The 14,967-nt window shown below is 43.2% G+C and overlaps 2 protein-coding genes across 5 annotated transcripts in view; one reads left to right on the top strand and one right to left on the bottom strand.

Moving 5' to 3' along the window:
* Positions 1-4,929, bottom strand: part of TTC39B (tetratricopeptide repeat domain 39B) — a 132,920-nt gene extending 127,991 nt beyond the window's left edge. The window contains exon 1 of one of the 2 annotated variants that reach the window (XM_032307015.1): positions 4,543-4,929. In XM_032307015.1, the coding sequence (XP_032162906.1) occupies positions 4,543-4,920 (378 nt within the window). In that variant the 5' untranslated portion in view covers positions 4,921-4,929. The remainder of the gene's footprint in view (positions 1-4,542) is intronic. The other variant, XM_032307019.1, reaches the window with a different exon arrangement.
* Positions 4,789-14,967, top strand: part of LOC116570249 — a 49,251-nt gene continuing 39,072 nt past the window's right edge. For 2 of the 3 annotated variants that reach the window (XR_004277345.1, XM_032307020.1), the window contains exon 1: positions 4,789-5,301. Coding sequence is in view for 2 of the 3 variants with exons in the window: in XM_032307020.1 (XP_032162911.1) it covers positions 4,936-5,301 (366 nt within the window). In the remaining variant the exon portion in view is untranslated. The remainder of the gene's footprint in view (positions 5,302-14,967) is intronic. The other variant, XM_032307021.1, reaches the window with a different exon arrangement.

Here is a 14,967-nt window from a genome sequence, read left to right as displayed (position 1 = left end):
ATAAAATCTTTTTAAAAAAATAGATCTAAGAAGAATCCAGCGCCAAAAAAATTAAATTAAAATTATAAAAATTTTTAAATCCTGGACCAAAAAGGCAGACCATGAAAGCATCTGCCACATGAGGTATTTCTTGCGCCAGCTCAGTGTTTCTCAACTTTTTTCATTATTGCCCTCTAAGGAGCCTTATTAGACACTTTTCCCTAACCACACCCACCATAAAATTTTAAAAGCACTGAGAGATATATATATGTGTGCTTTATACATTAAAAGGGCAAGCTTAAAGTTTATTCGTTTTATTCAATAATGAATTTGGAATAACAATAAATATTTTAAGTTAAATTAAAAATTTTTAAAACTATTACCATTTAACTTTATATTTGCTGAGTAGCTTTTAATGTAATGTATCAAATTACACAGGCAACTTTCCCATTTCTACATAACAACAGCAATGTAACCAAATTTTTGAAAGATATTCAACACTGCTATTTTTCTAGCAAAGGTAAAACAACTGAAAAATTATCTTCTTAAAAGTTATATTTTAGAGATGCTTAGGTGGCTCATTCGATTAGGCATCCAACTCTTGATCTCAGCTCCCCTCGTTGGGCTCAAAAAAATTCTTATTGTTTTAAAAAGTTATTTTTTGGGGTGCCTGGCTAGCTCAGTTGGGAGAGCATGCGACTCTTGATCTGGTTGGTGGTTGTGAGTTCATGCCCCACGTGAGATGTAGAAATTACGCAGATAAATAAATAAAAATTTAAAAAGTTAATTTTAGTAAACTTAACTTTTGTTTCATATGAGAACACAATTTTTAACTTAAATAGCTGCTAGATATTCACGTGCTATCGATATTTTATCTTTTCCATACTTAACTGTATGTGGACTGAATAATAGGATTAAACAATAAAATATAAACTATTCCTATTTAATTCTCAAATACCAAGTCACACACAAAAACACTCAGGGCCAAACAAAAGCAACATCCACGAGGCAGCCAATGGGCAGCCTGCACATATGAGGAGTTCACCAAGAAAGAGATGACTTCAAGATCCAGTAACTGATAGGAAGTCCTTCAATCCTAGCCTTCTATTTGCCGTAGGCTTATAGTATTGATCTTGCATACATTGTGCATATCTCCCAAGAACCCGATGTCAACATGGCATACATAATCCCCTAGAAAACTCAATGAGAGAAATTTTAATGTTAATTAGATATTGTTGACCAAGCTCTGAAGGGCTACAAAATCATTGTAATATCTAAGATGTTTCTGCCTCCCTCCCTTGCCACCCTTGAGGTTGCAAGCCCTACCTTCTATGTTCCCACATGTATCCTCCTAGCAACTAAACAGGAAAAAAATAAAAACAAAACAACAACAAACACCAGTTGACCCAGGAAAGCACCCCCTCTACCAGCCACTGTGACAGCTCCTCTACTACTCTCACGTCCTTAGTAACTCTGAAGAGAAGGAACTGCCATAGTATTAGCTCTTCTCCCAAAAAGAAGCCCCCCAAAAAAAGCATAGACTTCTAGAACTGGAAGAACACTTAGGACTCATCCAGTCTCTCCTTCTTCAGATGAGGAAAATTAAGAGAACCCTCCTAAGAGAATGAGAGACTTGCTCAATTAAATCACTAGATATAGACAGAAACCTGTTCTGTCTGGTTCACTGCTCTATCTGCAAGCAGATGTTTGCACACGCCATGAATAAATGACTACTAGACAAATAGTGACAGAAAGCCGGGTTCATTTAATCCCTAGTCTACTACTTTTCCAGCTACACTGCTTTGTCACTTCTACTTCCCTAGCATATAAAATAATGGCCACAAAGACCATCAAGTGTATACTGTTTAAAAAGTTCCCCAGCTGAAACAAGCCATTTTAGACTCACATGCCCAGTGAAACCAACAAACTGGGTCTTGTTCACTCAAGGTGCAGTGCTTCAGCCAAATGAAAGATTAAGGACTTTCTACATATAAGTCAAGAGTACCCAATCCACAGTGCAGTACATGGTGCTTGCTTACCCTGCCTTGGGCTCTCCTCTAGAGTTCTTGTACACGTGTCCTATCTCCTTACCTAGCCAGAGAATCCTAGAGAGCTAAAACCATGTCTTCTCTTTCTAAGACACGTACAAAGAGCAAATGTTTCAGCACAGAGCAAATATTCAATAAATGTTTGTGAAATTTCTACCAATAGAAATGGCATACCATGGAGGGACAAAAGAGAATTTGGCATGAACAAAATATTCTGGTGGTACTTTGCTCATCTCCTAGGACCAATGTAGTACCTTACATGTAACAGGAACCTAACAGTTACTGAATTTAATAAATGAAAGATAGAGCAAACACTGAGAAGTCATTAAGCAACATCACTTATGCTTCTATTCATTCACTCAGCAAATGAATATTTACCAAGAATCTGTGTGCCAAGCTCTCTGCTGTTTAAAACCTAACTTGCGGGGCGCCTGGGTGGCTCAGTGGGTTAAAGCCTCTGCCTTCAGCTCAGGTCATGATCCCAGGGTCCTGGGATAGAGCCCCACATCGGGCTCTCTGCTCCGCAGGGAACCTGCTTCCTCCTCTCTCTCACTCTCTGCCTGCCTCTCTGCCTACTTGTGATCTCTGTCTGTCAAATAAATAAATAAAAAAAATCTTTAAAAAAAAAAAAAAAAAAACCTAACTTGCTCCACAGACCTAGAGTCCTTCTCCCTAGCTAATGCCTCTCAACGCTTCAGCTCATCTTGCAGACAGTGGGTATGGCTAGGGTGGCCATAGTCTGAATATGCCCAGGACAGTCCCAGTTTACACCTATTGTCCAAGCATTAATTATTCACAGCAACCCCTCTCTCACTCAACAATGCCCTGACATTATATAGCCCTAAGAGTACCAAATCTTTTTAGACAAGCAGACTAGGGATTCAAAAATTTCAATCCACATTAACTATGTACTGCCAGTCTTGTTTCCTCCTTTGCAATACCAGCATAACACTAATTAAACTAACTGATTGTACCTAGGGAAGCAGCTGGGCACTGGCTGGAACATCAAACTGAAATCATACCGTAGAGAGCCTTGCATGCCAGACATATAAATACTTAATTTAATATACAACAGACAGCCAAAAAAACTTTTGAGGAAAGGAGGGTATGTACAGTCAAAGCACGATTAGTTTTTCTACCTCGATTATAGAAAAGAACTAAGACAGAAAGAAAGAAAAACAGAAGCCTCCAGGCCATACCAAAGGACAGGCTAAAGTTATAAATAAAGAAAGGTTGTCATGGATGAAAATAGCAACAAATACGCTATTTCATCATTTGCCTTCACGTGTAGTGTAAAAGTTTCAATAATAAAAAGATGCAACTTAGCAAGCTCAAGTTCATTGATTTGTGGTGCTGGGGTCCTCATTGCAAGGGACGGGCTGTAAAAAGGTTTTAAACAGCCTGACTTGCCCTCTTGCCTGTCAATCGAGTAAAGGAGCTGTCGTTTGGTTTTTGTTTCGCTTTTATTTTAAGGGCTACATTGAAAAGACAGTATTCGTTGTCAGGAGTTTCCCAACATTAAAGAGATGGACAGGAATCTTAACCCGCCTCCTCCAGATCTTCCACTATTGCATCATTTGAAACTAAACCACCTCCAGCAGCGACTTGTAAAATTCAAGTCAGGTAAAATGGCAGCAGCAGCAACTGTGGGTGCTGCGGCGGCTGCTCCTGGGGCCGGCCTCAACTTCCAGCGCAAGAGGGAGCGTCTCTCCCGAGCTGCCAAGTGCTGAAAGGGACAGTCAATAAATCAACAGGTCCGGCGCGCGCTCCCGAGGGTGCTCAGACCCCGCGCGCCGGCCGCTGGAGGAAGTGACTAATTACTTAAATACAGTAGAGAAGTCAGGAGGCCCGAGTCGGTTCTCCAAGCGCCTCCCCCCACCTCCGTCCACCACCGACACTGCGGACCTGCGTGAGAAAGGCCTGTGCCCTGCGGACGGGGGAGAAAGCACCAATTCCCGGGCTGCTGCTCCAGTCCCCCCAGCCCTCCAGCCCGCTCGGCAGCCCCTGCCCCGCCCGCTCGTGCAGACACCCCGGCTAGCCCCCTCCTGTCACCAACTGTAAGCCCTTCGGTTCAGCCACCTGGAAACTTCCATAGAAGTGCTGGTCTACACACCGCAGAGGGCCAGTGTCGGGACCTCGGGGTCAGACCTCAAAAAGCCCGGCGCTCCTGAAGGAGCTCAGAACAGCGCAGGGCTCCGTCCCGCGTTCCCGCGCGCTCGCACCCATCCACCCGCAGCCCCGACGTGGTGTCTTCTATCGCCACGACCCCACGGCGCCGGCGCCCGGAACCTCCGCAGCGCCTCCGCTCCGAGCGCCCTTCACGCTCGGGAGGTCCCGACAGACCTCCCAGGCCGGGTGGCCCCACCCGCAGCCCCTGCCCTTGCCCCTTCCTCCCGACGGGAGGCTGTCTGTCCCGAACTGGGGACCAAGGGGGCGGGACGTTGGCCGTCCCTGATCGGCTCGCTCATCCCTCCGGGACTCCAGAGACAGTGCCCGCACCCGCACCAGCCAGTACCTCGTCCGCCTCCAGGTCGGCTCCGTTGCCTACGAGCGCCATGTTCCTCCTCAGGCTGCCGCCACCCAAAAACCAAACAGGGAGCTCAGGACCGGCTCCGTTTCTCGGCTCCCGGCTCAGCCCAGCGCCAGTGAGGGAGGAAGGGGGCGGCCCCGCGCTCCGGCCGGGGCCCGGGCGGGGCCAGCGCGCAGCCAAGCGAGTGCTTTCCCCGCCCCCGGCGCCCGCGGACCCGCAGAGCATCCATTTCCCCAGCGGGCGCGGAGCTGCCCGCCTGGCCGCAAGCTCCGCCCCCCCGCCGGCCTCGCCCCGCCCTCCCACGCGGCTCAAACTGAAGAGCCAACCAGGTTCCCGCAACGCGTCTCTGTCCCCAGCCGGCATCTGCCTCGGACCCCCATGTGGGTGGGGTCAGCAGTGGGCGGGGTCATCTCCTGGAAGGAGTCATCTCCCAGGCCGGGACTTCACGTCGTTAGCCCCGCTTCTGAGAGAGTACCTGAGGGGACTGGCTTCGTGCGCAGTGGGGAGGGCTTGTGCTACCCTGCAGCCAAGAGAAGCCGGGTTGACGAGCTCAAGGACAGGCATACCCCTCTGGCGGGTGGAAGCACCTACCTGGTCCTTGGGCCAGTGCCAGTCCGCTTCCCTCTCCAGGTGGACACCCCGTCGCACAGAGTGGGACCAGAGGACAGCCCTGGGTCCCTCAGGATCACCTGTCACCCAGAAGCCTCCGTCACGCCGTGTCCCCGAACACCATGTCAGATAGAGGTACGCTGTGTTTGCTTCTATGTATGTTTAAAAATAGAAGAAAATCCACGGGACAGATATTTATACAACTTGGAGCTCCTCTGCCCCTCCCCCCACTCCCCTGTCACGGTTGTGACCCCCCATAGCATCCCATACTGACCTCTCTTGTAACCCCAAACATACGTATCTAATTCGTGTTTGAACTGCACGCTCAGTGAAGGTAGAGAGATGCTGTCCTCTTTAAGGCTTTATCCCCAGCACCTGGAACAGTGTCTTGCACATAGTAGGTACTCAACAAGTGTTTGTTGACTGACTTTAGAAATTTGTTCTTTTAAAAAAAAATTTTTTTTTTAAGTTTTTGAGAGTGAGAGGAGCAGAGGGAGAGGGAGACAGACTCTTAGGCGGACTCCACCACCGGCGGGGATGGGGGCGGGGCTCGGTGTCGACCTAAGCGGTAATCAAGAGTCTCCCTGCTTATCTGACTAAGCCGCTCAGGTTCCCCAGAAATTTATTCTTGCTTCTAACATGTGAAATAATCACACTATCCAACTAGGAAATTAAGAGTTTTATTTTTTAGGGTTGAGACATTTTTTTTTGTCCGCTCTATTTTACCCAAATATAATTCACCGAGTGTAAGTGTGTAATTCCATGACAAATGTTTACAAAACACCATCCCAGTCATAATATAGAGAACCCTCAAAAGTTCCCTGTGCCCCTTTGCTATCAATTACCTGCCACCAGTCCCTTGCCTGTCAAACGCTGATCTACTTTCTATCACCATCGTTTTGCCTTTTCTAGAATTTCACATAAATTGAATCAGAGGGCATGTGGTCTTTTGTATCTGGCTCATGAAAATCTATTTAATGGCCATCCAGTGGTAATTATGAACATAGCTAAGATTTATTGAGTACTTACTATGTTTAGGACTATGTTGAGCACCACATACATATTATCTCATTTATCTTTCATAAACCCCTGAAGTAGTTCCTATTATCAGTAAACTGGGGCTCAGAGAGTTCAAGTAACTTGTTTGAGGTTAGCCAGCTTAAAGTAAGTAAGGATGCCTGAATCTGAACTCCAGCAGTCTGACTATAAGGGGTGGCTGGCAACCCTTGTTCTGTCCTGCTTCCAGCCACTCTGCCTCTCTTTCTCCTTATTTGATTCAGTAGACCAACTGCCTACACATGTCTATTACACACATTGTCAATGAATCCCCTTTGCATCCTTGAAACTTGCTTTAAGATTTTAACAAATCACTATGTAACTTTATAGAAGAAAAATAAAGCAGTTTCTATCCCATAAACAACATGAAAAAATATGTTAGATTGTGGTAATGGTTGCAAAACTCTGTGAATTTTCTACAAATCATTGAATTGTATGCTTATGGGTGCATTTTATGGTTATCTATATAATATCTCAATAAGGCCGTTTTTTTCACCGGTTAACACGTTCTTTGGATGCTCTTAGAATCAAGTATATGGGGCTAGAAGGGAACTAAAGGTCTTTTAATTCCAATACCCCTGAAATTTTCCGTTCCTCCTCTCTTCCACCTCTTTCTGTTTATGCTTCACTTTCTGAGTCTAGATTTCCTGCCTGGTCCAGATTCAACTCTGTATTACTCACAGATGATTCCACTTTTTAAATTCATTGATTTCTAAGTTAATATTGCATCTTTTTGTCGTGAAACCGTCTTATTGGCGGCTTCTCCCTCTCTTGTATGCTTTGTTTTTGTCTTACAAATTTCATCTCAAATTTTGAAGAGATACAAAAGAAGTTCGCTCTAATTAGTGGCAAGATGATGTTTCAGGAATTTTTCAGGAATCTATTATTATAGATAAAGTCTGATGCGGTTTTTTTTGTTTGTTTGTTTGTTTCAAGATTTTATTTATTTATTTGTCAGAGAAAGAGTACAAGGAGTGGGTGAGGCAGACAGAGGGAGAAGCAGACTCCTACCTGAGCCAGGAGCCAGATGTGGGACCCTGGGATCACAACCTAAGCTGAAGGCAGCCCCTTAACCAACTGAGCCACTAAGCTGAAGGCAGCCCCTTAACCAACTGAGTCCCACCGGTGGAATTTTTTTTAATATCAGAGATCAAATCCGAAGCTCTGTATGTCTTAAATTCATGTCACTAGGTATAAACAATATTCGTATTTCTAAGGAAGTTAATCATAAACACTAAATGTGTATATTCTAGCCACTGAACATCTAATCAGATTTGCTTTGCTCCTGGCAGATGCCAGCTTTCTCTGCACACATATGATTTTGCAAGATCATGAATCAAAAATATAAAATAGCTTTTTTCAAAAACAATTAGAATGGATTCGTTTTTGCAACCAAATTCATTGCCAGTTTGCTGATAATGTTGTATACTTAACAGTCAAGTGAGATCACTCAAATATTTAATTTCCCAAAATTAACTAACATAGGGATTAAGCAAGAGAAAGTGCCTTACTTTTCTTTTTTCTTTTTTTTCTTTTTTTTTTTTTTTAAAGATTTTATTTATTTATTTGACAGAGAGAAATCACAAGTAGTCAGAGAGGCAGGCAGAGAGAGAGAGAGGGAAGCAGGCTCCCTGCTGAGCAAAGAGCCCGATGCGGGACTCGATCCCAGGACCCTGAGATCATGACCCGAGCCGAAGGCAGCGGCTTAACCCACTGAGCCACCCAGGCGCCCCTCTTTTTTTTCTTTTTTTTAATTTTGAAGGCACACCTACTAGGGTCTGTTTGGATTTCAAAATAATTCTAATACTACTTACAATCTTATCTTCAGTATTCCTTAACCTGTTATCCTTAGCTGACGTAGGATTTTTTTTGTTGATACATGATTTAAATAAAAATTGCATCTTCATCATTTGTGTAGTGGGAGAGAGAATGGATTTCCATTTAGAAAATTTTTAGATGCTTGTATCCATGAAATAAGGGTTCATTGTAAATTATGCATTTGTCAATGGCTTTGTCTCACATTCATATCTTAGCTCCTCAAGAAGAACTTTCCCCTCTAACATAGCCTTTCCTTCCCAATTACATGCTTCCATGTCCTCCTCCTGCCTTCACAGAACTTTTTCATTTTTGAACTATCTTGTTCATTTGTTTTCATGTTAATGGTCTCTCTTGACAACCATACCCCTCACATGCACTATAATGTGAACTCCCATCAGGGAAAGAACCCTGTGTTTTGTGTTTCGAATAAAATCCCGATGCCCAAAACTTAACATATACTTAATAAAAGGTTGTTGAGTGAACAAAAAAAAGTATCAAAAGTTCATAGTACTCAAAGAATTTTGTTTAGACCTTGTAATGCCAATGCTATTGCATAATACCCTTTGCAAAAAGGAGCGAACCAATAATAATGAGGGAGATTACAGATGTCAATTTACATGAAGCCCAAAGAGTAAATACTGTTTTTCTTAGGATAATGTGCAAGGCATGATAACTGTCTTTAATGCCAACTCATTTTTTTCCCAAAATTATACAAGACCTAAGCACTTAGAGTTCCTTCAGTGACCTAAAAGGATTAATTCAGGTCTCCGGGAGAGGTTTAAATGCTAGGGGAAAAACCTCACCATTTAATGGAGGCTGAAATCCTCCCTTAAGAATATCTCTATTCTAGGCATTTGGAGCTGGGTAAACATTCATTTTGCCCTGTTTATCAGTTCTTTGTTATAAATATATATTTACACACAAATATATATTTATAAATTATATATGTATATGTGTGTGAGTACACACACACACACACACACACACACACACATATATATAATCTTTCCAATCACTTTCCTATTTATTTTCCAGAATCCACAGCAGAAACTGCTCATTGCCACCTGATGTTCCATCTCCCTTATTTCCATCAGTAAGTCAGCCTGATTTTTTTTTTAAAGATCTTATTTATTTATTTGACAGAGAGAGAGAGAAAGAGAGAGCGGCAGAGGGAGAAGCAGGCCCCCCACTGAGCAGGGAGACCGGAGTGAGCTCATTGTGGGGCTGGATCCTAGGACCCTGGGATCATGACCTGTGCCAAAGGCAGACTCTGAACCCACCGAGTCACCCAGGCGCCCCAGAGCTTGATTTTATATAAGGCAGCCCAGTACCCAGCTAAAAGACTACATTTTTAAGGACTTCTTTACAACTAGGAATGGCTGATATAATTAAATAATTAATTTCCAGCCAATGAAATATATTATATTCAACTTCCAGGAAAGCTGTCTAAAGGGAAATGACAACAGAGTCATGTGCCCTTCCCCCTTCTGCCTCTCCTCCTTCCCACAGCCTAGAAGAGATGTGGTGGCTGGAGCTCCAGCCATCATACTGGGTCATGAATTAATACCTTGAGAATGAAAGCCATGAACTACTATGGTGGATCAAAGAGACAAAAGGAATCTGGATTCCTGATAACAGGAGAGCTGCCACACAATTACTCGACTACCAAGCCTACATTTATATCACATGAACGATAAATCAATTATTATCTTGTTTAGCCCACCATTATATTGAGTTTTCTGTGATATGCAAACAAACATAAATCTAAAAGTACATGTATCTAAATCAAAGTATTATTAGATGTTCTGGGTTCCTACATACTTTCCCACTTACCCAGCTAAAGCACCTATGGCTTCTTGTTGGTGATGGATTGCTGTAGGTGACCTGGAGCAGTTTAGCAGCCTGTGTATAACTTCTCTACTGAGGATACCTCCCACAAGTCCTCTTTCTTTGGGCAATGGTGGGCCTTCTTTCCTGGCATTTTTTTTTTAAGATTTTATTTATTTATTTGACAGACTGAGATCACAAGTAGGCAGAGAGGCAGGCAGAGAGAGATGAGGAAGCAGGCCCCCTGCTGAGCAGAGAGCCCGCCATGGGACTCGATCCCAGGACCCTAGGATCATGACCCGAGCCAAAGGCAGAGGCCTTAACCCACTGAGCCACCCAGGTGCACCTCTGGCATTTTTTTTTTTAAAGATTTTATTTATTTATTTGAGAGAGCAGAAGCAGGGGAATGGCAGAAGGAGAGGGAGAAGCAGATGCCACGCTGAGCAGGGAGCCTGATGTGGGGCTTGATCCCAGGACCCCAGGATCATGTCCTGAGCCAAAGGCAGATGCTTAACCAACTGAGCCACTCAGGTACCCCCCTGGCAAGTTAACTTTCATATTGCTGGAGTCTTTTATTGTCTTACAAGTCCATATGTTTTCCACATTCTGAAGGATACTAGCATCTTTTTTCAGCAATCTTCCCATTATATTTCATGCATAGGTTTGGCAAATCCATAATTATCTTTAACCATTTTCAGTTCTATTCTCATAGCCTCTTTGAGGCCCAGTATCTGCAACACTTCTGACTGGGGACTTTGGGTTTATTACAAAGTAGTTCCTATGCTTACCTAGAAGAGGAATCACGGATAAAAACTTCTCAGTCAGACTTACAGGAAGTAACATTTAATTTATGTTTTGAAATCAGTTTTTTTTTTTTTAAATATTTTATTTATTTATCTGAGAGAGAGAGAGGGAAAGAGAGCAAGCACAGGCAGACAGAATGGCAGGCAGAGGCAGAGGGAGAGCAGGCTTCCTGCCGAGCAAGGAGCCCGATGTGGGACTCAATCCCAGGATGCTGGGATCATGACCTGAGCCGAAGGCAGCTGCTTAATGGTTAAGCTGAGCCACCCAGGCATCCCGGAAATCAGTTTTGACTCAGCACTGTAATAATTAGCTCTAAGTGTCTCAAAAGCATTGATTCTCAAACTTGAGCATGCATCAGAATCATCTAGAAGTCTTCTGCCTTCAGCATGGTCCTGGGATTCAGCCCCGCATCGGGCTCCTTGCTCAGCGGGAAGCCTGCTTCTCTCTCTCTCACTCCCCATGCTTATGTTCCCCTCTCGCTGTGTGTGTGTGTGTCTCTCTGTCAAATAAATAAATAGATAAAATATTAAACTCACACAGTTACTGGCCCAACCCCCGGTTTCTGACTAGGTAGGCATGGTGTGGGACCCACTTGTTGCTGCGGCTACTGGCTGCTGCTGGGGCTGCTAATTCAAGAACCAGGCCTTGAGAACCACTGCTCTAAATTACGCAAGCACCTTGAGTCCTCTGGGCACAAGCAGCCAATCTGCCAGATACAGCCCACTGAAAGTTCAGGGTGAGAAACAAGAAAAGGACTTTTGCGTTGCTACTTAGCATATAAGGTCTAACAAGAACATTCTATCTCAATGAAAGGCTGTGGCAGTTTTCTCCTTTCTATTCTTCCAACAACAATAAAATCTAAGTGATAAGAATATATCTTTATTTTTCCATGTGATTCAATAAAACTACTTTAATTTCATTTTCATACATTTTTATTTTTGTCTGTTGACCGATGTGAAAACAAGATTGATCCTTGCTGCTCCAAGTGAGCCTGACTTCCAAGCAGATAGGAGTAAAGTCTCATCTCCTAGCTCCTTGCGACCTGGATTTGTGACCTTTGAACAATCCACTTCAATTCTTTCATGTCATTGGGGGCGTGTCAAATACAGAATAAGGGGTTAAAGTACATAAATGCTGGAATTCTAATTGCTGGACTGAAAGAAGACTTTCTAGGGGTCCCTGTACGTCTCATTTGGTTAAGCATCCAACTCTTAATTTCAGCTCAAGTCGTGATCTCAGGTTGTGGGATCGTGGCATTGGGCTCGACACTTAGCAGGGAGTCTGCTTAGGATTCTTCTCTCTCTCCCTCTCCTTCTGTCCCTCCCCCCACCTCCACCCACCGCCCACCCCCATCACATGCACGCTCTCTCTCTTTCTAAAAAAATTAAAAATAAAAGAAAGAAGCACGCAGGTCACATGGGTGGCTCAGTTGGTTAAGCATCTGCCTTTGGCTTGGGTCTTGATCCTGGAGTTCTGGGATTGAGCCCTAAATCAGTCCCCCCACTCAGCGGGGAGTCTGCTTCTCCATCTGCCCTTCCCCCTGCTTGTGCTCTCTCAGTCTCTCTCTCTATGTCAAATAAATAAAATCTTTCAAAAGAAAAGAAGAAAGGAAGAGAGAGAGAGAGAGATGAAAGAAAGAAAAAGAAGGGGGCACCTGGGTGGCTCAGTGGGCTAAATCCTCTGCCTTCGCTCAGGTCATGATCCCAGGGTCCTGGGATCGAGCCCCACATCGGGTTCTCCGCTCAGTGGGGAGCCTGCTTCCCCTCTCTCTCTGCCTGCCTCTCTGCCTACTTGTGATCTCTGTCTGCCAAATAAATAAATAAAATCTTAAAAATAAAAGAAAGAATGAAAGAAAAAGAAGGAAGGAAGGAAGGAAGGAAGGAAGGAAGGAAAGAAGCACTTAGAGTTATAATGGTGTGTGGGTGGTGAGTGGAAGTAGCCAAGTAGATAATTTTCCATGTTCCCAAATTCCCAGGTATATCAAGTAATTTCTCCCACAATATCATACTAGCTAATGTGTTTGAGAGGACAAAAAAAAACCTTGTAAAATGAAATCATTTATGCTATTTGATATACTTTGTTCTACCTATATATTGTCTCTTACTTTTGATGTTTTCAGCTGACTTGGAAGCCCCACTGTTTTCCCAATGGACAACTTTATCTGGAAACGTATTTTAATATAGGCAATTAGGCTCATATAGTCAATAATATAGTAATAACTTTGCATGGAATCATATGGTAACTAGGCTTACAGTGAGGATCACTTCATCATGTCTAAAAAATATTGAATCAATATGATGTACACCTGAAACTAATGGGATATTGTATGTCAATTATACTTCAAGTAGATGAATAAATAAATAAAAAGAAAAAGAGAGAAGAAGGAAGGAAAGAAAGAAGAAGGAAAAAAGAAAGAAATTATAAGAAAATAAAATGGGCTCCAGGGTAACAGCCCTCAGGTGCAACCAGGGAGCCTCTGACCCACTCAACATTGCATCTAGGGTGAGAGTCAGCACAGTATTATTCTGCATGTCCGGATTGTTCTCTTGTCTCCTAGGCACTTTCACAACAGCCCTGTGAGGTAGGCAGGGCTCACATTACACGTGAGAATGCTGAGGCTCTCAGATGACTTGCCCAAATTCACTACTGAGTGGAAATATACCTCATGGATGCCTTTTACTAAAAGGTATTTTTTTTTAAGATTTTATTTATTTCAGAGAGAGAAGGAGAGTGCAAGCATTAATGGGGGATGGGCAGAGGGAGAAGCAGACACCCCGCTGAGGAGGGAGCATGATGTGGGGCTTGATCCCAGGGTCCTGAGATGATGACCTGAGCTGAAGGCAGATGCTTAGCCAACTGAGTCACCCAGATGGCCCTGTAGCTAACAACACTTGACCCCAAAAAACCTGCCCAAAGGCATGAAAAAAAAAAAAAAACCAAAGAAGGTAAATTCTGCAGACAGTGAGGGTCTCACACTTGAGAAAGAATTTATTAACTTACTACGTGACTTCCTTGTTTCTTATGGCATTTGCCAAAGGACAGTCTGTGCAGTTGAGCTGATTCAAAGAACAGAAGGACAGAGTACAAGGCAACCAGAGCAGCTGAAAGTTGAAAAGACATACCCAAGAAAGGGAAGATGTGGTGGGGAAAGCTCCAAATTCTGGGGACATAAACTCTCGCCTGGGGAAAGCTCCAAGTTCTGGGGGCATAAACTCTCACCCGAATCTCTGGCTGACCCCCACCCATGCATATTTGAGGCCAATTCCAAGCAACCCAGGAAAACTTTAAAAAAAAAAAAAAGGAGATTTCAGCAGCCACTCACCAAAAGGGAAACAGTGTTTATGTTTGTGTTCAACCAATGTCTATAAATGTCAAATCACTGGGTTGTATACCTGAAATAAGTGTAATACTGGGTATCAACCATACTTCGTTAAATAATCAATTTAATCCTCTTCAGAGGATTCTTAAGGAATCCAATGCTAACTCTAGTATGCTGGATTCTAAAAACTATCTTCCTGGCTGCTGCACTTTCTCTCTGTACACTCTGTTTAAGGGATCTCTTTTCAAGCATCGTAGGTGGCAAATGACAAAATTAACACAGCTTCTGTAATAAATTTGGCCACACAGATCAAGAGTTTAAAATTTTGCATAACATTGGATTCAGTAATTCCTCTTTAAGATCTTATCTTTTAGAGACAAGCAGACAAAAATGTAAAATATATGAAAAAAATTAATTGTAACGCTGCTTTTAAATTTTAAAATTGCTCATTAACTATCAGATAGGCAAAGATCAAAAAGTGTGAGAAAATGCTGTTTTGGAAAGGATTATTGTTGATAATAGGACTCTCGTGGTTACAACCCTAGGGAGGACAGTTTGGCAACAATCTACCAAAATTAAAAAATCCCAACAACTCTACATCTGGGAATTTATCTTACAGATACCCTCGCATATATGCAACACTACCTATGCTCAAGGTTACTTGCTGTACCAATATCTATAATAATGTAAGTTTGAGGGGCGCCTGGGTGGCTCAGTGGGTTAAGCCGCTGCCTTCGGCTCAGGTCATGATCTCAGGGTCTTGGGATCGAGTCCCACATCGGGCTCTCTCTGCCTGGCAGGGAGCCTGCTTCCTCCTCTCTCTCTGCCTGCCTCTCTGCCTACTTGTGATCTCTCTCTGTCAAGTAAATAAATGAAATCTTAAAAAAAAAATAATAATAATAATGTAAGTTTGACATCTAACTACCCGTGCACAGGAGATCAGCTAAATACTTCCTGATACTTCCAAATAATTATTG

The sequence above is a fragment of the Mustela erminea genome, chromosome 12 (assembly GCF_009829155.1).
Source record: "Mustela erminea isolate mMusErm1 chromosome 12, mMusErm1.Pri, whole genome shotgun sequence".
In the NCBI taxonomy this organism is placed as follows: domain Eukaryota; kingdom Metazoa; phylum Chordata; class Mammalia; order Carnivora; family Mustelidae; genus Mustela; species Mustela erminea.
The sequence above is the reverse complement of the archived record's forward strand: the minus strand, read 5'-3'. Positions and strand labels throughout refer to the sequence as shown.